Here is an 18,521-nt window from a genome sequence, read left to right on the forward strand (position 1 = left end):
GAGACGTCGTCGTCGAGGGACGGGCGCGCGAGGGCGGCGGAGGCGTTGATTCGACACGACGCGGACGATAATCTCATCGATGGTTTGGACGCGCTCTTGGGCGAGGTCTCCATCGCGTCGTCGCCCAGGGTGGAGTCTCCGGAGCGCGCCGACGGGACGTTTCGATCGCCGTCGTTGGCGTCGTCGACGTCGCGCTCGACGAGTCAGACGATGATGAATGATTTCGACGACGTGCTCTCGTCGTCCGCGGAGGTGGAGCCGACCGTGGGGTTGGCGCGCTTCAGATCGGCCGCTATCGCGGATCCACCGGAGAACGCGCGCGCGGCGCGGGAAACGACTCCGCCACCGAAACCGTCGACGACGACGCGACCGGAGGAGATCTCGTCGACGTCGAAACTGTCGGCGAAACTCTACACCGCGTCCTCGACGGCGAGCTCGGTGGAGGATTTGGACGATTTCTTCAGCGCCGGAGCGGCCAAGTCGAGCGCGCCGTCGAGTCCGGCGGCGACGTCGAGCGTCGACCCCATAGAGGCAATGTTCACCGTTCCGAGCGCTGGAGGTTCGAGCGGCGCGTCGGTCCCTGTGAACGGTGTCGTCGATGATTTGTTCGGCGCGATGGACACGCGCGCGACGTCGCAACCGACGAGCGCGTCGAGCGGCTTTGAGTACAAACCAGACGAGGACGTCGATCCCAACGAGCCTCCGGAGCGCGCGGCGCTTCGCGCCGCTCGTCACGAGCGTAACCGTCAGCGCATAGAGCAAGCGCTCAAGGAGAAGCGCGCGAGAGAGAGCGCGGCGAGACAAGAACAATCCGAGAGACAAATGCTCAAGGACCTCATCGGAGCGGATATCGACGCGTGGCAAAAGAAAAACCAGAACAACATCCGCACCATGCTCGCCAACCTCGGCGACGTCTTGTGGGAGGGACATCGCTACAAGGCTCCCGACATGGCGACTTTGATGCAGCCGATCGGGGTGAAGAAGAGTTACCACAGGGCGCTCGTCGTCATTCATCCCGACAAGGTTTCGCAAGCCGGCGGCGACGCGTCTCAGCGCTACATCGCCGACAAGGTGTTCGACATCATGAAGATGGCGTACAAGGATTTCGAGGCGAAAGAGCTCAAGTGAGTTCCCTAGCAATCTTAGCCAGGCGTCGTCGCACAAAAAGTTACCTCAGCCTCTTCGCGTGTAACCGACGTCAGTCGTCGATGCGCCGTCGACTCGCCCTCGTCGTCCTCGTCCCGTTTCGCGAGGACGACACCCTCGCTCGTCGCTCCCAGCTCGATCATCTCATCCAGCGCTTTCGCGACGTCGCGTTCGTGGACGAATGCGCGCCCGCGCTCGTCGTCGTGGCCAAACAAACCTTTGACGGACGAAAGTTCAACCGAGGCCAGGCGTTGAACATCGCGTACGCCGTCGCGCGCGAGCGGTTTTCGAGCGAGATCGACGACGAGCGAACGCTCGTGGTGTGTCACGACTGCGACATGGCGCCGCGGGCGTCGACGGCGGCGCTGTACTTTGAAAGACCGAGCGCGAGACCCGGGACGCGCGTGTTGGAGGCGAGCGGATGTCGATACGCCGCGGACGGCTGTTTCGGTGGCGTCACCGTGTACGACGTCGAGAGTTGGGTGGCCACGAACGGGTACCCGAACGGGTTCTGGGGGTGGGGTGGAGAGGATCACGCGCAGTTCGCGAGGACGGTCGCGGCGGGCGTACGCGTCGAACGGGTGCCGAACGCGGCTTTCGACGATTTGGAACAGGGCGTCGAAACGGTTGAACTCAAGCTCGCGCGCTTAGACGAATCGAATGCGCGGATACGACAGAAAGAGAAGAACGAATTGCTGCGGCTGGACGCGAAGAATTGGAGGAACGACGGATTGAACGCGCTTCGCTTCTCGGTCGTGAGCGAGGAGGTGACGGTGTCGACGCCCGCGCTCACGTGCGTTGAAATCGACGTAGAGCTGCTGAGCGAGCGACCGGGATACGCGGTGTGTCATGCGTGTGAAAGAGATCTCCCGGAGAGCGATTACTCGTCGAACAGTCTTCGCAGGATCAAGTGGATGCGTGAGAGACAGCGAACGACGATGCACGGAAAATCGTGCGCCGACTGCACAAAGAAACTGCCAAACCAGGTCGCGGAGCGGCGAAACATCGAAGCGAACGAGGCGAACCTCGAGGAGCGCTTGACGTGCATGGATTGCGCGACAAAGTTTGAAAGCAGAAACGCGCTGTTCAAGCATCTCGCGGCGACGTCGTGCGGCGACGAGGATTAGCTGTTCCTGTTCGAGAGACTCTCTGTATTCTAAATTCTTTTCTAGCTATCCTTTCGCTAATCCGTCAATCGAAAACAACTTTCTTACCGCTGGGCTTCACGCCGCCACCGCCCCACGCTTGCTCGTCCGCCTTTAATTTCGCTTGCCAAGAGGGATGGAGCGGCTTCTCGGGCTCCGCCTTTTTAGTCGGGGCCACCGCGTGCTTTTTCACTGGAGGTTTTCCAGACGTTGCCGGTCTCTTCATGCCGCCGCCTTCATCAAACTTTACTTTTTTACCCGCGCCAGGAATGATAATCGGCGCCTGCTTGCGCTTCGCTTGCCAAGAGGGGTGCATGTTGCGCTCCTCCTCTTCCTTGGCTCGACGCTCAGCTTCAGCCTTTTCCCGCTCCGCAATCAAGTGCGCAGCGTTCGCGCCAAACTTTGCCTCTGCGATTTGACGACGCATTCGTTGCCCCATACGTTTCTTCACCTTTTTCTTTTTCGGCTCAAGATCGAGGTTATCCACGTCGTCGTCCGCTCTGGATGATTTACTCTTTTTGGACTTTTTCGACGCCTTGGCCGCAGCCTTGGCGGCTCGAAGCTCTGCCATGGTCTCCTCGCTCAGGCTCACGTACCCTTCCTCGTCCACGGCGTTGGATTCGGAGTCGGAGTCGGATTCGTCGGACTCATCCGATTTAGAATCGTTCGGTTCGTCCTCTTCGCTCGACGACACCTCCTCTCCCGCGGCGCGGCGTTTCGCCTTTTCCTCCGCCTTGGCCTTCTCCACCGCCCGTTTCGCCTCGCGTTCAGCTTTTTCCTTGGCCCACTCCTCTCGCTTTTGCTTCCCGACCACCGCACGGTTCATCCTCTCCGCGATGGTGAGCAATCGCTCCTTGAGTGACTCGATCTCCGTCCTCGTCGCCTGCGCTCGCAACAACCGTCTCGCCGCGGCGACGTCCTCGCTCTCCCCATCCACGTCGTTCATCGCCAACGCGCTCGCCGCTTCGTCGCACACGTTCCTCAACACGTCATCGGCGCGCACCGCGTGGTTCAAATCCACCGCTTTCGTCGCCGTCGTCGTCTTCGCCTCGGCGCTCGCCGAGCCGTCGTCCGCGAACGCCTCCCGAACCGTCTGTTCAACTCGTCTTCGCACCGCCTCCGCGCATCGCTTCGAGAGGTCGTCGATGTCCATCTTACGCACGGCCTCGATCTGTTGCGTCGTCTTTCCCTCGTCCCCGTCCGAGTTCTTCGCGCGTCGAAGAAGTTTCTGTTCGTCAAAGGTTTTCGCCTTTTTCAGCGCTCGGCGAATTTGTTGCGACCCGTGATGCGTCTTCTTCTTCAGCTCGTCCTCGATGACGTCGAGTGAAGTGAAGTCCTTGGCGTGTCGCTTACGCGCCCACTTGGGCCAGGAATTCGGGGGCATCGAGACGCGTGTTCGACGCGAGGCGACGAGTGCGGCGCGGCTGCTACGAGTACGTTGCATGTTCACACGTTACAGACGGGATTCGACGCTAGAGCCAACGACGCTCGGATCTCTTGCGAATCTCTCGGGCGAGGTCGGCAAAATTAGCCGCGTCCGCCTCGAGGGCGGCGGATTTGTCCTGAATGGAGGCGAGCTTTTCTCCACGCTCCGCCGCGGCGTCTCGCGCGTCCGCCGCCGCGGAAGCCGCCGCCGAGGCTGTGTTTCGGCCGTACTTCTCTCTGATAGCCGCGGCGCTCGTCGCGCGCGTGGGCGTGACGCTCGTGGAGAAAAGCTCGTCGCGTGCTTTCCGTTCGGCGACGTCCCTTTTACCCGATGCGCTCGCTGGAACCGACGTGGAGGGCTCCTCGATGCGCGTCTCGGCGAAGAGCAACGCGAGATCTGTCGTCGTATGCACAGTCTCTCGCGGCGTCGGACGCTCGACGAGCGGTGACGTTGTAAACTGTTCGAACTTTTCCATCGCTTTCTTCGCGCGCTGACGAAGTGCCTCGCTCATAGTGAGTGTTTTACTCTTCTGAGTAGGCGTCACGGGCAAGGCGTCACGCTTGGGCGATGTGCCAACGGCGAGCTCGGGATCGTTCTCTTCCATGGCGCGGCGCGCGGCGCGTGCAGCTTCGGCGGCTCGTTCGACGTCGATGTCGATCATGGTGTCGTGAGCCGGAAACGGTCCTGAGAATGTTTCGAATCGCGTCAGGGACAAACCGTCGTCACCCACGATGACCATCGAACCACCTCGCGAACCACCGAACGCCGAGGCATTTGAGACGAGCGACGACGGACCAAACGCACTCTCCTGGAGTCGTAGCGACGGTAGATTAAACGCCAGGATGCGACCCGTCGTCGTCAGCGCGACTACAAACGGGCACTTTGTGCGTCCGTGCCCGAAAGCGTGCGCGAATTCGTCTTGATCGTCGTCATCGCGCACGACGAACGCGCCGTTGAGTGGCTCTTCATCGAGGCGAACTTTGCGCAGAGCGCTTCTCTCGCCGCGAGAGCATCCTACCGCGTGGTACGCTCGCATCGCGTCTTTCGCGACGGTCACGACGATCATCGTCATACTTGGTGTCACGATCGGTTGAGCGCCGTCGGCTTCTTCGTCCGTCGAAGGAACAATATCCTCGTCGTCGTCGTCCACTGAAAATTCAGCGGCAAGGAAGGAGTACGTAAAGTTTCGCGGTGGAGCGAACCAAGTCTTTGCTCCCGGTCGAACGGCACCGGGTGGAACGACATCGGACGGAGTGCCATCAATCTGAAGCAATGAAATTGCGAGCGCCTCGGATGGATTCTTCGGATGCATCGTTTTCCCGATTCGCGATCCATTCGAGAGGGCGTGAAAGCGAACACTCGAAGCCGCGTCGAGGACGACCAAAACGTTCTCCTCGGGAACATCCGGGAGAGGGAGCCCGAAGTCGAAGTCTACAACCACGGTCGGAGCAGCGCGTGCGTCTTCTTCGACGCTGGGCTCCGTCCAGACCACTGATCCTCGCTGGATGTTAAGCAAAGAGACGCCGCCAGCCGAGTCGCCGATCGCCAGGAGCGTCGCCGAGGCGTTCGTCCGAACGCACGATATAGACTTACCCGCGTGCGTCGGCGATTTGTACACACCGATGAGCGTGTATACAGATGTTACGCACGCGGCAGTTGAATCTATATCCGCAAAGTCTCGAGCGCTCTCCGCGAGAAACTCGCGCTCGTCTGCTTCACTCTCCATTTCGCTCCTGCCCAAATCTCTCACGTACGTTCGCTCTCTCACGCGCGCATCATTATCGCTCGAGGGGAACTGACGAAGAGCATAGATCTCGACAGAACCACTTTTACGGCCAATCACGAGCAGCGCGCCGCCAGCGTCGAGATACAACCGACTCGCAGGATCGTCGCTGATCGAAATGCGTCCGCCAGAGACGAGACGCCCGCCCCGATCGAGGTACACGCAAACGCCCGAACCGTCCCGTCCGTACGCGCCGACGACGATTCGACCTCTAGGTGCGTTCGCGACGTCGCCGTTTTGACCACCGTTGATCGGCCACTTAGACCCCGTCCATCCGTACGACGCGTCGATGTCATTATTCTCCACGAGCAACCCGCCTCTCAACGCGTTCGCCATGAACGCCTGCTCGATGTCTCTCGCGGCAACGCACACGGCTGGCCCGCACGCCGTCGACAACGTTGGTCTGCAAACATTTACTTCGCGCGGGCGGGCGAGGTCACCGTTGGCGACACCGTACCGGACGTCGTGAACGTGCAGTTGCGAACCTTCGCTCAAGACACACACGGATTCAATGACGCCACGAAAAGGTATCGGCGCCGCGTCCAAGACAGGACCAAACCACGGCAAAGCGACCGCTCCGACGTTTTCGATCCTGAAATCACCCCCAGCACGCGTCGCTCTGAGACAAATCACAGGGTCAGGGCAGGCTTCGCCTTCACCGCCGACGCACAAAACCCAGGTTCCCACGTCGCGATTTACATCGTCTTCGTCGCCGACAAACGTCCTCAAAGCTCTGATTGGCATCAAAGCGCCCTTGTACGCCGCATCGACCGTGGAGTGAGGACGAATGCGCTGCATCACCACGATTTCATCCGATCGGATTCGCCAAACGCGCACGACACCGTCGGAGTGTCCCGTGATGATGAAATTTTCATCAAGCCATTCGGCGCACGTCAGCGCGGAATCGTCCGAGTCATCCGCCGCGGCGGTCCTCGCGGTCGACCTCTTCTCGTGCAGGTGCCACAACGCCATCGAACGGTCGCTCCATGCGATCAAAACCCGCGCGCACTCATCCCTCCCCGGTCGCATTCTCACCGCAACGACCGGAGCGCTCGCGGAGTCGTCTGCGTCAATCCCGCGAGCGCTCGAAGCGCTCACTTTGTACCCGCGCCTCTGCGCCACCGTCGTACGCCCGCTCCCGTCCACCCCCACGGCGTGCACGAGCATCGAGCCGTCGCCCATACCCGTCAAGTAAAAGTTCGTTCCTCGAATCGCCTCGCTCGCGCAGCTCGGCGCGACGCCGTCGCTCGAGCGAAGCGTCCCGCTCGCCAGCTCTCTCGCCTCTCGCGCGTCCCACACCGTCATCGATCCATCGTCGCCGCATCGATAAAACCGCGTCGCCCCTTGCACGTACGACGCCCGCACGCACTCCCCCATCGATCGTCCGCTCGTCGTCGCGCACGTCGCCTCGAATCCGTCGCCGCCGAATGTTTTCACGCCGCCTCGCGTCCCGCACGTCAATAATCTTTGTCCGGCGTCGTACGACACCGTCGACGTCGAGGGATCTCGTCCGAAGTGCGAGGTCGCTCGAATCGACGTTCGCGCGCGCGCGCGCGCGTCCACGAGAGCGCTCGCATCGTTCGTCGACCCGTCTTCGTCGTCGGCGCGCGGTGATTGCCCGCGCGCGCGCGACGCGTCTCTTACACGTTTTCCCGCGCACGCGTCCAGGTCCACGCGCGCGTAGTCATCGGTATGACTACTCCCACGCGCGCGTTCCCGGGTCGATCGAGCGATCGAGCGGAGCATCGCGAAGTGCGGGTCGCGCGCGTCCCGGCGCCGAATCGCCGCGCTTCTACAAACTCTACTACTACGGTACACACATCAATCCCTCGGCGCGTCGAACGCGCACGCGCGCGCGTGCGTCGTCGCTTTTCGCCATCGCTCGTCCAGATCTTTCAGCGCGCACGACATCTCGGGCTTTCCTAACTTTCGATTCACCTCGTTGTGTCGCTCGCACGCCCACCGCGAGAGCGCCGCGCGAGACGCGAGCGCGGGCGGGTGCGCGTCGATATCCGCGCGAAAATCGACCCGACACCGCTCGCACGGATACAAATCTCCCAGCGCATCGAAGAATCGTCGCGCCTGGATCTTTTGCGTCGCCGTCGGCGCGTCCTGCGTCGCCGTCGAGCCGTCGTCAGTCCATCCATTCATTCGCCATTCGCGTCTCGCCCGCGCCCGCGTCCGAGCGTCCGAGCGCGCCCGTCGACGACGGTCGCATCGACGTCCGCGCCCATGATCGCCGCGCACCGGATACCGCGCCGCGACGGCGTGCACGAGCGTCCACGTCGCCCGTCCTAATTCATCCACGTCCGGTGGACACGACGCCGTGTGCGCCGCGCCGAGCGCGCGTCGCATCGACGCGAACATCTCCCCGCGGCGCCCGCACGCGGGGTCATCGCACGCGGCGTCCGCGGGGTCCGGCATCGCGCGCGTCGCGAGAAGACGGAATCTTCTTCTTCGGGGGCGAATGAAACCCGCAGACGACGCCGCGCGCGATGTCCAAGCGCGCGAGAGACGATGATTCGGACTCGGACGTCGTGGACGTCGGGTACGTCGGCCGTGGGCGCGGGACGTCGATCGAGGGGCGGGTGAACGCGTACGCGGAACACGCGCGGGCGTTGAATGTGCAATTCTTGAAACACGTCGAACGAAAGATCGCGCAGGAACCGACGGCGTTGTTGCTCAGCGCCGTGCGTGATTACGCGAGGTACGCGCGAGAGATACGAGATGAGTTTCAGGACGTGCTCGCGCGCGAGGGAGCGATGGAGGCGAGGGCGGAGACGGTGAGAGAACGCGCGAGCGGGACGGTTTTCGCGTGGGGGAACGGCGATAGCGGACAGCTGGGAATGGGCGGAGACGTGGACGAGAAGCGACGACCGGCGAGCGTGGAGTACGGTGTGATGGAAAACGTGAAAGTGCTCTCGGTCGCGTGCGGAGGGACGCACACGATCGCGCTGACGAGCGGTGGGACGTGCTTTAGCTGGGGTAACAACGACGGCGGAGCGCTGGGACGGAGAGTGGACAAGGATAAGAATCCCGAGGCGGAATACGAACCGGGTAAGGTGGAACTTCCGCTGGACGTGAAAGTGCTCGCCATCTCCACCGGGGACTCCCACGGGCTCGCGCTCGCGGAGAACGGGAGCGTGTACGCCTGGGGGGCGTTTCGCACGGCGAACGGCGAGTGGGCCTTCAATCCGAAGACGCTCGACGCGAAGAAGACGATGTTTCCGTTCCAGATTTACACGCCCAAGACGCAAAAGGAGCGCGTGAAGGCCATCGCGAGCGGCGTCGATCACGCGCTCGCTCTCACGCAAGAGGGTGGAGTGTACTCCTGGGGTAGCTCAGAGAAGGGTCGATTGGGACGATTCGCAGAGAGCGAAGCCGAGAACAATGAAGAGGCGGGCGACGAGCTCAAACGTCGACTCCTCACCCCAGGGCGAGTGTCATTTCCGACGAGCGGCGGCGCCGCCATCGGGTCCGCGTTCGGGGGCGAACCGGTGATGACGGCCATCGTCGCCGGCGATTTCCACTCCTTCGCGATTTCCGCAAACGAAGACGGCTCGAAGAGCACCGTCTACGGATGGGGTCTGTCCAACTGCAACCAGCTCGGAATTTTCGACACCAACCCCGATCTGCGCGGTGATCAGCAAGTGACGTATTTCCCGAAACGCGTCGACTGCCTGAGTGGAAGGCGCATCGTCTCCGGCGACGCCGGGACGCATCACTCTATATTCTTAACGGGCGACGGCAAGGTCATCTCCGTCGGTCGCTGGACGGACGGCCGATGCGGCGTGCGAGTCGCCAATGCTGCCGTCGACGGTCAATTAGATGAGCCCAGGGAGATCGAGGACCTGCCCGGTAGGGTGGTGAAGATCACGTGCGGAGGTACCAACGGCGGGGCCATCCTCGAAGACGGCCACGCGTACGTATGGGGTTCGCAGTACATGGGACAACTCGGTCTCGGCCCTCGCGAAGAAGACGCGCACTTGCCAGAAAAGTTGCAGTACACCAAACCCATGGCTGGCAAGGTGTTCTCAGAGATCGGTTTCGGCGGCCAGCACGCGGCGGCTGTTTTGGTCGACGAGACGGAGGCGGGCCGCGGGAGCAAGCGCGCTCGCGCTTAGGATTTGTCATCTAAAAATACTATTGATACCGTACAAGCGCCCCATCATCTATCTAAAGAAGATCACGTACACATTGCTAGTCGCCACGAAGAGCGCGATCAGGCAAAGAGTCGTCGCGGTGACGATCGCTCCCACCCCGGGCGAGTTCAAACGGGAGATGCCGACGACGTCCTCTTCGATGTCGCCCGCATCTTCGCCAAAGTCACGCTCCAATAAGTCCCGCGCGGAGCTCAAGAGCTCGCGCGTGACGTCATCCAAGCCCGCCAAATCTTCCAGCGGATCCAACGTATCACGATTCTCCGCTCGCATCTCGGGATGAACCAGCAACAAGGCTGGGATGACGAACATGACGAGCGAACCGCACGTGGCGCCGACGAGCTCAAAAACCTTGCCCAGATCTGTCACCGCGAACGACACGACGGCGGCGATGAGCACGAACCCAAGGGTTTGCGACACATGTCGCGTGGCCGGAGATTGGCCAGGCGCGCACTCTTCCCAGCCAAAGGCTGAGGCGAGCAAGTCGTCCAACGCCGCACGCGCAGCGTGATGATTCACCGGGAAAGACGATACGGCGCTGCAACCCATCAAAATCGTCGCAAGCAGCATGGCTTTGTCGTTCTTATCGTAGCTATCGAGTACGTTAGACGTCACGTCGGGGTGTGAGATATACGCGAACTCGCCAACCGAGATGTATCCGACGAAACACACGCCAACTGCGAGCGCGATGACGACCCGCATTCGCTTCATTCGTCGTCTCTCCGACGCGCTCGAATCATGCAGTTCGATAATTTCTCCCGATTGCGCAGTCTCGCTCGAGCCAAGTTCCGAGAAAATTGCCAGAACTTGAATGTGACACTGGAACGCGAAAACGACGATGGGCACGGCCGAGATTGATCCGATGTCGAGTTTGAATGCCGTCGCGAGCGCCGTGGAGTCCGCCGCCGGCGTCAAGCCCTTGCACATGATCACCGTCGCGGTGTACCCGAGCGCCATGACCGCCATCGCACTCGCCAGTGCCAAGCGACTCATTTCGCGCAGCAAGCTCAGCGGTGTCACCACGAAGGCGCCAATTATGGCTATGGCGAAGCGTCTATTCGCCCACCACGCGGAGGCGGCGTCTCCCGCGAAGGCGCTCACGACCTTCGTGTACGAATCGCCGATGATGATCAGGTACGCCACGCACGAACCGAAGAGGTACACTATCAACACCACGCTCACCGCTCTCGAGACGTTGAGTCCGAACGCGTCTTTTACCAAACCTTGGTACGACGTCGACCCAAACGCCGATCCGGCGCGCACGAGCACCAAGAGCGTGTACGCCACCAGCATCGCGGCGACGAGGACGACGATCCCACCCAGCGCGTACCCGAGTTCTCGAATCGCAAATGGAATCGCCAGCACACCCGCACCGATCGCGCAGTTCGCCAGCGTCGCCGTCGATCCGACCACCGTCCCGTGCCTCTTGACGGTTCCGTCCGCGTCGCCGACGAGCGCGCTGCGACTTAAAGCCTCCATCGCGCTCGACGTCATGTCCATCACCTCGTGTAAGACGTCATGGGTGCCATGATGTGCGTGTTCGTCGTCCTCGAGCGTCTCGAGCGTCATCGTCGTCGCACAAGTCCGAGCCTTTAGAGATCTTTCCAATCGAGCCGAGTGCTCGTCTCACGCTTTTCCACCGCCGAGGACGCGCTCGCGTCCGTTCTCTCGTCGTAAACGCTCGCCTCTGACGCTCTGTGCCAGTGTCAAGGCAACGAGCGTACCGGAGGCGCAGAAACCTAAGATCCAAAGCGTCGTACGATCGCTCAGCGGGCGCATAGAGTGCCCAGGCTGGGACTGAGGCCGCGCGCGGGCGTTCAAACGAGCGTACGACGACGGGACGGGTTGATGACGTCTGGAAGGACATCGACGAACGCGCGATGCGACGAACGGGAATATGGATCGAATTCGAGAAAAATATTCGCTCTCTCTAATCACTGCAAAATGGCTACTGATGGTTCTCATCGCAAGAGCGTCGACGCGAGGTTCCGAATCTCAACCGGGTTGCCGCCAGTCAACGCCTTCATCGCCTGCACGGTTCTTTCGTCGATAACGGCGCTCACGATACCAACGCGCTTGAACTCACGAAGAAGATCGGTAATTTCTTCCGTGGAAAACCTGGGCGTGTCCACCGCAATGGTCACGTTGGATTCATGCGGACGAGACGCCGCGGTGTTCGCCTTGGACACGCCAACGGATTCGCACGCCGCGGTGACGGCCACGTGCTTGGCATCATCTCCCAAGGCCGAGTCAACGACGTCAATCACCGCTCGCGCCATGCGTAGACTCTTCGCGGGAATATTCTTTCGCGATCTCGGACCGGTGACCTCGTGCATGTCCGACGGGCCGAACAACGCATTGTACTGATCGACGACGAACATAACTTTGTGATCACCGCGCTTGGCGAGAGTTCGCAATTCGTCCAAAACCGTTATCGCACAGTCCACAGCGATCTCCGGATCGTTCGAGCCCGCTATGGCGTAGTCGAACAAATTCATGTCCTTTGCTTTCACCTCGTCCGCCGGCGCACTTTGTCCTTTGCCCTTCTTCTGCACCGAGTTGTCCTTCACGATGACCCCTTGCACGGTGATCGACTTGAGCGCCTCTTCGTTCGCTACGTTCGCAATGTGCTTCAGCACTCGCATCGCACAATCCGGCGTCTCCCACAAACCCTCGCATCCTTCCTTCGCGCTCTTGCTAAAGTAGCTAAACCTCGTAAGCTCCAAACCGTCCGGCACGTACGCGACAATCCATCCATCGGCGCGCGCGCGCATGACTAAGCGCGCCAATGCGACGCTCTTACCGGAACCTCTTGATCCTCGAACATCGACGCGTCGATGCGAATCGATCGCCGCTCGTAGAGTCTCGTCACTTGCGCGCGACAACAGACGCCGAGTCGTCGCCGCCGCCGCGCTCGCGCTTCGTTTCTTCCCGTCTCCGCCCTCACCGCTCGCGCTCACGAAATCAAAAGCCGTCACAAGTGCCTTCACCGACGCCGATTCCGGGAGCGTTGATGACAAAGCGTCGTCCGCGAGGTCCACGACGCGTCCGCTCGTCTGGTCGTCGGAGGTCTCGCTCGTCGACGTCGAGAACGAACGACCGTGCGCGCGTCCTCTCCCGGAGACGCGCCCATCGCTCGGGCGCGCGTCGCTCCTCATAAAAGCGCTCTCGAGCGTCTCCGATCGATCGACGCGACGTCGCTGTTCATCCGAGAGCGAAGAACGATGGACGATCGAAGAGGTGACGCGAGAGAATCCTCGAACGGAAGTCACGCTCGTTTCGACCGCGTCGACGACGAGGCGGCGGCATCGATCCCTCGAGGCGCGGAATAGGGCGGACATCGTCCACCTGAGGCGTCTCAAAAGCTCGCTCGACGAGTGAACGAGCGCGAGACGAGCGCGACGCTGTGGCGGATGTGCGCTCTGGGAACAACCCTGAAAAATGTAAGTCCCTTTGGCGGGCGGGCCAGAGATGTGGGGCTACGGCGTTTGTTGAAGGATCGACGGCACCGTTGGATTGAATCGGGTGTGTTGGTATTACAAAGCTTTCTCTTCGCCCGGGTACGCCTCGACGAAGCCGTCGAGCGTGCCCTGAATCGTAGCACGCACCTCGGGCGACATGCGGTCGTGGTAGAGGACTCCGTCGAGATGGTCGTACTCGTGCTGGAAGACGCGTGCTTCGAACCCCTCGAGGGTCATCTTGAATTTTTTACCCTTGAGATTCTGCGCCTCGATCTGTACCCCCAACGGACGCTGTGCGATCGCGAGAAAAACGCGGAGAAGTCAGTCGACGGATTCGATCGTCCCCTGGACTAAAAGTCTGAAAAATATCATGCATGCCTCGCGTAAGTTGCTCACGTTTCTCCGCACGACCCCGAGGGGTATCGGATTAGCGTATATTTATGTTTTAGTCGCTCATCGGCACGTCGCGTCGTTTGATTCGCTCACGCGGAAACGCGTACCTCAACATCGGCGTACATCTTTGGAAAGCTCAGGCATCCTTCCTCAAAGAAATCCTTCTCCTTGGAGTACTTCACAATCTTCGGATTGCACAGCACCACCTCTCTTCCCTTTCCCGGCTCTCCCGCCTCATTGTACACCATCATTCGATAGTTCACACCGACCTGCGGCGCCGCTAAGCCGCACCCCACCGTCTCGTACATAATCTTGAACATCGCCTTGCTCAATTGCTCGAGGTTCGCGTCGAAAGTCTCGATCGGCGCGTTCTTCGCTCGCAAACACGGCGCCGGGTACTTCGCGATGGCGAGCGGTTCGCTCCACGCCACGCTCTCGCTCGACGACGCCCCACCGCTCTCACCGCGCTTCATGTCCTCGAGCTCACCGAAAAGAAATCCCTTCTTCGCCTCCGTTCGCGTCGCTCGCGCGCTCGCGCGTCGCCCGTGCGCGCCGAACGATCGCGCTCGATGGACCCGCGGCGCCCCTCGCGCGCAGACGCATCGAAGCGCGCGCATCATCCGCGTCGCGCGCTGTGGGGCGCGTCGCGCGCGCGGACGCGTCCAGAGGGGGGGTCTTTCACCGGTCGTGACTCGCCAACGTCCACACACGGTGTCCAAAACACCCGAAACATCGAGCACCGACCGAGACCGCCGCGCGATGGCCCTCGCGTCAGTGTCACGCTCGACGACGTCACGATGTTCTCGCTCGTCGCCAACGCCTCCGCGGCGGTGCACGCCAAGGTACGATTTATACCGCGCGCGATGACGCGTCGTCGCCCGCGAGACGCGCGTCGATCGTCGAGGGCGACGAGACGGGGTGGCGCATCCGCGATGGGGTTTCGGACGACGCGGACGACCTCGCGCGGCGTCGCGCGCGACGCGTCGGGCGTTCGACGCGACGCGGCGCGAGGACGCGATGGGGTGTAAATATGCGGATCGCGTCGCGTTCGAGTCACCGGACGCGATCGCGTCGTCGCGGGGTGCACGAACGTCGTCGATGCCCCATCGAGAAGTCGCCCTACGTCATAGGGATAGAGGAGTCGTGAACGGCGCAAACCGAACGTGGACTGACGTGAACGCGCTCGATTTTACGACACGATAGCGCACGCAATTTTCCGGCGCGTCCGTGAAGACGCAGCGCCCGGCGGCCATGGTACGTCGACGCGCACGACCTTCCGAGCGACGCTTCGCGTGGGGTGTGGGTTTAGAATAGGGTTTTAGAAGACGCGAACGCGAGGCCTCGCGCCGACGTACGTCGATGACGAGAGAACGAAAGTACTGACTGTGAACGCGCGTTTTATTTTACGAACAGCCGGTCGCGCAACGCCGTGGTGATTTGTGCGTTCGCGCCGCCCGTGTCGCCGGGGTCGAGATCCCGAACAACAAGCGCACCGAAACCGCGCTCACGTACGTGTACGGCATCGGTCCGACGTCCGCCAAGGCAATCATGACGGCCACTAAGTTGGAGAACAAGCGCGTGCGCGAACTTTCCGAGGAGGAACTCACCGTCTTGCGTGAGGAGGTGGAGAAGTACCAGATTGAGGGTGAACTCAGACGCTTCATCACGATGAACATCAAGCGATTGAAGGAGATTCAGTGCCACCGGGGCAAGTTGCACATTCGCAACTTGCCGGTCCGCGGTCAGCGTACGAAGACCAACGCCCGCACGCGCAAGGGTAAGGTAAAGACGGTGGCGGGTAAGAAGAAGTAAATGAATCTTCAACGGCAGCATGTGTGTGAGGGGAGACGTATTAAATAGAGACAACAACCTGTATAACGGGAGCGTTTTAGTTGCGCGTGGACAGTAGTTTAACATTTTAAACGAAACCGACGGCATTCTTTTTATCTTCACGTGACTAGTCCCCGTCTACTTCTGCGAACACCCGCCTTGGGCGTCCAATCGACATCGTTGGCACGACCAAGAAGCTCGGTTTGCAGCTTCCGCCGATGCGCCGACGAGCGCTCGAGGCGCTCTCCTGCGTCGCTCAGATCAATTTCCAGTTGTTTGATTCGCTGCACGTCTTCTGGCCGCGACTCTCTGGTTTCATACATCGCTCGCCATTTTGATATCTCGGCGTTCGCCGCGGAGAGCGCTTCGTTCGCGACACGAGAAGCCGTCTCGTTCACATCTTGCATGCGAGCGATGACATCCTTGTGCTCTTTTCGGAGAGTCTCAATGTCGCTCTCGTGGGCATACACGGAGGCCGTGGCGGCGTCTCTGAAACGCTCATTCTCAGCTACTCGTTCGGCTTCGGAAACTCCAAGCTCTTGTCGGGCGCGATGCAGCTGACTTCTCAGGCTCTCACGCTCAAGTTCGAGAGTGGCGCTCACTGCGATGCACGATTCCAGTTTTGCCGCGTACTCGCGCTCTAGTTGCTCTAACTCCTTCGAGTACTGCTCGCTCACCCGTTTAAGTTCTCGCACACGTATGTTCTCCGATTTCACCGCAGCATCGCCCTCGCGCGCTTCGTAATGTGTCTTGATCTCTTCAGTCGCGAGTCGCACCGCCTCCGACATGGATTGCTTCAAGTGAATTTCATGCTCGCTCTGCATGAGCGCAATACGCTCGGCGTGCGAGCTCGAAAGGCGTTCGATTTCGCTCACATGTGCCGCACTCATCACTTGCAAACGTTCATTGCATTCAGCGCGAACATCACCAAGTTCGCTCTCGTATTTCATGGATACAGTCTTAGCGCCCTCGGCGTGCTCGCGATTGAGCGCTTCAATCTCTTCGCGTAACTCTCTTTCGTTGGCGTGATAGGCCTCGGAAACGTTCGCAACCGCTCTGGCGATTTCTCCTTTTGATTTCGAGTCCATCTCCTTTGCTAAGCGATCCATTGCGCTCTCGTGCGCGCGCTGTGACTCTTCCAGCGCAACAGCGACGTTCTCCCTCGTCTTTTGCTCCCAAAGAGCACCGAGGCGCTGAAAATCCGCTCTCGACCTCTTCTCCGCACCAAGACGTTCGGATTCATGTGAAATCTCCTGATCACTCAACTGTTGCTCTAATCGGTGAGCCATTCCCTCCACCGCATGAAGCGCGAGTTTGGATTCACGGAGATCGTTGACGAGGGCCGCTTCCTTCGCCTCGAAATCAGACTTTGCACGCTCGATGTCTGCGACGAGCTTTCGCTCACGGGCAGCGTACGCCTCAAGAGTACTCGTCACTTCCTTTGAGCGTAAATGTGAGCACTCAAGCTCGCTTTCCAAGCGACGTTTATCGTCCTCCCAGCGCTGTTTCTCCTGAAGCCACCCATATTCTACCGACTCGAGCGCATGCGCTTGATCGTCCTCGGCCGCTTTCACGCGCTCATTGAATTCCGACTTTGCGTGCGTGAGTACGGCTGAATGCTCGACCTCCGTAGCCTTTATCCGTGACTCATACGACGCGATCAACTCTTGTGCCTCGATTTCCGCCTTTCGATTCCTCTCCTCGAATTCGCTCAAGAGGCGCTCAAACTTTTCCTCTCCGTCCCTTGCAGCGCATTCGGCTTCAGATTGACACCGGATAGCTTCGTCTCGAATGTTTTGAATCGTCTGGTCCAGTTTCCGTACGTTAGCGGCGTGTTGGTCCTCCATCATACATTTTGTAACCTTCTCGGTGTCGATGGTTTCCTGTAAGCGCACGCGCTCCTCCATGCTTGAAGCGTACGCGTGTTGCGCTTCGCTCAATTTCTGCGAAAGCTCCGCCTCGACGTCCACAAGTCTATTTATTTCCACCGACGTACTCAACACGAGAGCTTCTTTCTCGCTGAGAGTCGCCTGTAACTCCAGGATGACTTTTTCTCGAGCACTGGCGCCCTCGAATGCTTCGTCGAGCGATCGACGACATGCTTCGTGTGCCCTTCGAACGCATTCCAGTTCCGATTCCGTCTCGGCGAGAGATTTTTCTATGAACATGTAAGAGCACCTCTCACGCTCGGACTTCTCTCGAGCGACCGCACGCTCTCGAGCGATGTCATCTTTACACTGTGCTTTGAATCGTTCAAGCTCCTCTTCCTTCGCTAACGCCCGCTCCTCGGCGCGCTCTACGATCGCTCGAGCGTCGTCGTTGACTTTCGCGATTGCCGTCTCACTTTCCTTGCGCGCGCCCTCCAACTCTCGGGCGAATTCGTCTTTCAAGCGCGCGCGTTCCGCTCTTTCAAACCTCAATTCATCCTTCAAGCTCTCCTCCGTGGCGCGCGCATCGGCGACGATGCGTCTCCGTGCCTCCGTCTCCGCGCGCAGCGCTTCTTCCCTCGCCCGCTCCGTCGCCTCGCGCTCGCGCTCGCACGCCGCCTTCATGTTCGCCAATTTCTCCCGGACCGCCGTCTCACGACTCATTTCCCGCGCCTCAAATTCTCTTTGCGTCGCTGAAGTCTTCTCTCGCGCCTCGCCCACGGCCTCGCGCGAGACCTCGCTCACGCACCGCGCCTTGGCGTCCGCCATCGCCGCGCGCGCCAAACCGGCGCGCGTCTCGTCCTCGGCGAGCTCACGATTCGCCAGCTCGCGATATATCGCGTTGGACGCCTCGTGTCGGAACAACGCGTGGTCTCGCGCGAACGCCGCGATCGCGCGCGACTTATCTCGCTCGTGATCCTCGCACGCGGCGTGCAATCGGCACACCACTCGAGTCAATCGCGCAATCTTCTCGCTCTCGCGTCCATCGACGATGCCGCCGTCATCTCTCGTCATCGCGTGCGTCCCCGTGGGCGCCGCGATCGTCGACGCGACCGACGCGCGCGCGTTCGAGCGTCGCGTCGTCGTCACCGTCGCGCGCGTCATCCGCACCGTCGTCGTCTTCCGCGCCGGCGCCGCGTTCGAGTCAACCTTTGAAAGTGACGGTTGGGGATGCGAACCGTTTTTTTTTTTGCCTCGTCTCAACCTCGCGCGCGTCGAGCGCGCGCGCGATGACGACGCGCGCGACGAC

General features: G+C 60.7%; 11 protein-coding genes across 11 annotated transcripts; 4 read left to right on the forward strand and 7 right to left on the reverse strand.

Moving 5' to 3' along the window:
• Positions 1 to 1,128, forward strand: OT_ostta03g05680 (DnaJ domain; the record flags this gene model as incomplete). The annotated part of the gene is made up of 1 exon (XM_003078426.2): positions 1 to 1,128. A coding segment is annotated over one exon (1,128 nt), but the record flags the coding sequence as incomplete, so codon positions are not given.
• Positions 1,129 to 1,208: 80 nt separating this feature from the next.
• On the forward strand, positions 1,209 to 2,273 carry OT_ostta03g05690 (Beta-1,4-galactosyltransferase; the record flags this gene model as incomplete). Its single annotated transcript, XM_003078427.1, has 1 exon — positions 1,209 to 2,273. The coding sequence occupies one exon, from the start codon at positions 1,209 to 1,211 to the stop codon at positions 2,271 to 2,273; it is 1,065 nt and encodes a 354-aa protein (XP_003078475.1).
• Positions 2,274 to 2,337: 64 nt separating this feature from the next.
• On the reverse strand, positions 2,338 to 3,675 carry OT_ostta03g05700 (Bud-site selection protein, BUD22; the record flags this gene model as incomplete). The annotated part of the gene is made up of 1 exon (XM_003078428.1): positions 2,338 to 3,675. The coding sequence occupies one exon, from the start codon at positions 3,673 to 3,675 to the stop codon at positions 2,338 to 2,340; it is 1,338 nt and encodes a 445-aa protein (XP_003078476.1).
• An 88-nt stretch (positions 3,676 to 3,763) lies between these two features.
• Positions 3,764 to 7,246, reverse strand: OT_ostta03g05710 (Quinonprotein alcohol dehydrogenase-like superfamily; the record flags this gene model as incomplete). Its single annotated transcript, XM_022984935.1, has 1 exon — positions 3,764 to 7,246. The coding sequence occupies one exon, from the start codon at positions 7,244 to 7,246 to the stop codon at positions 3,764 to 3,766; it is 3,483 nt and encodes a 1,160-aa protein (XP_022838651.1).
• A 75-nt stretch (positions 7,247 to 7,321) lies between these two features.
• On the reverse strand, positions 7,322 to 7,924 carry OT_ostta03g05715 (Erv1/Alr; the record flags this gene model as incomplete). The annotated part of the gene is made up of 2 exons (XM_022984936.1): positions 7,322 to 7,612; positions 7,748 to 7,924. The coding sequence occupies 2 exons, from the start codon at positions 7,922 to 7,924 to the stop codon at positions 7,322 to 7,324; spliced, it is 468 nt and encodes a 155-aa protein (XP_022838652.1).
• Positions 7,925 to 7,995: 71 nt separating this feature from the next.
• Positions 7,996 to 9,624, forward strand: OT_ostta03g05720 (Regulator of chromosome condensation, RCC1; the record flags this gene model as incomplete). Its single annotated transcript, XM_022984937.1, has 1 exon — positions 7,996 to 9,624. The coding sequence occupies one exon, from the start codon at positions 7,996 to 7,998 to the stop codon at positions 9,622 to 9,624; it is 1,629 nt and encodes a 542-aa protein (XP_022838653.1).
• Positions 9,625 to 9,672: 48 nt separating this feature from the next.
• On the reverse strand, positions 9,673 to 11,229 carry OT_ostta03g05730 (Amino acid transporter, transmembrane; the record flags this gene model as incomplete). Its single annotated transcript, XM_003078432.1, has 1 exon — positions 9,673 to 11,229. The coding sequence occupies one exon, from the start codon at positions 11,227 to 11,229 to the stop codon at positions 9,673 to 9,675; it is 1,557 nt and encodes a 518-aa protein (XP_003078480.1).
• A 392-nt stretch (positions 11,230 to 11,621) lies between these two features.
• On the reverse strand, positions 11,622 to 13,001 carry OT_ostta03g05740 (Ribosomal protein S23/S29, mitochondrial; the record flags this gene model as incomplete). Its single annotated transcript, XM_003078434.2, has 1 exon — positions 11,622 to 13,001. The coding sequence occupies one exon, from the start codon at positions 12,999 to 13,001 to the stop codon at positions 11,622 to 11,624; it is 1,380 nt and encodes a 459-aa protein (XP_003078482.2).
• Positions 13,002 to 13,196: 195 nt separating this feature from the next.
• On the reverse strand, positions 13,197 to 13,987 carry OT_ostta03g05750 (Peptide deformylase; the record flags this gene model as incomplete). The annotated part of the gene is made up of 2 exons (XM_022984938.1): positions 13,197 to 13,412; positions 13,622 to 13,987. The coding sequence occupies 2 exons, from the start codon at positions 13,985 to 13,987 to the stop codon at positions 13,197 to 13,199; spliced, it is 582 nt and encodes a 193-aa protein (XP_022838654.1).
• Positions 13,988 to 14,311: 324 nt separating this feature from the next.
• OT_ostta03g05760 (Ribosomal protein S13) lies at positions 14,312 to 15,326 on the forward strand (the record flags this gene model as incomplete). The annotated part of the gene is made up of 3 exons (XM_022984939.1): positions 14,312 to 14,356; positions 14,718 to 14,768; positions 14,928 to 15,326. 3 exons carry the CDS (start codon positions 14,312 to 14,314, stop codon positions 15,324 to 15,326), a joined length of 495 nt encoding a protein of 164 aa, XP_022838655.1.
• A 137-nt stretch (positions 15,327 to 15,463) lies between these two features.
• On the reverse strand, positions 15,464 to 18,286 carry OT_ostta03g05770 (unnamed product; the record flags this gene model as incomplete). The annotated part of the gene is made up of 1 exon (XM_003078438.2): positions 15,464 to 18,286. One exon carries the CDS (start codon positions 18,284 to 18,286, stop codon positions 15,464 to 15,466), a length of 2,823 nt encoding a protein of 940 aa, XP_003078486.2.
• Between the last annotated feature and the right edge of the window lie 235 nt (positions 18,287 to 18,521).

This window comes from Ostreococcus tauri, assembly GCF_000214015.3.
Source record: "Ostreococcus tauri WGS project CAID00000000 data, contig chromosome 03, whole genome shotgun sequence".
In the NCBI taxonomy this organism is placed as follows: Eukaryota; Viridiplantae; Chlorophyta; class Mamiellophyceae; order Mamiellales; family Bathycoccaceae; genus Ostreococcus; species Ostreococcus tauri.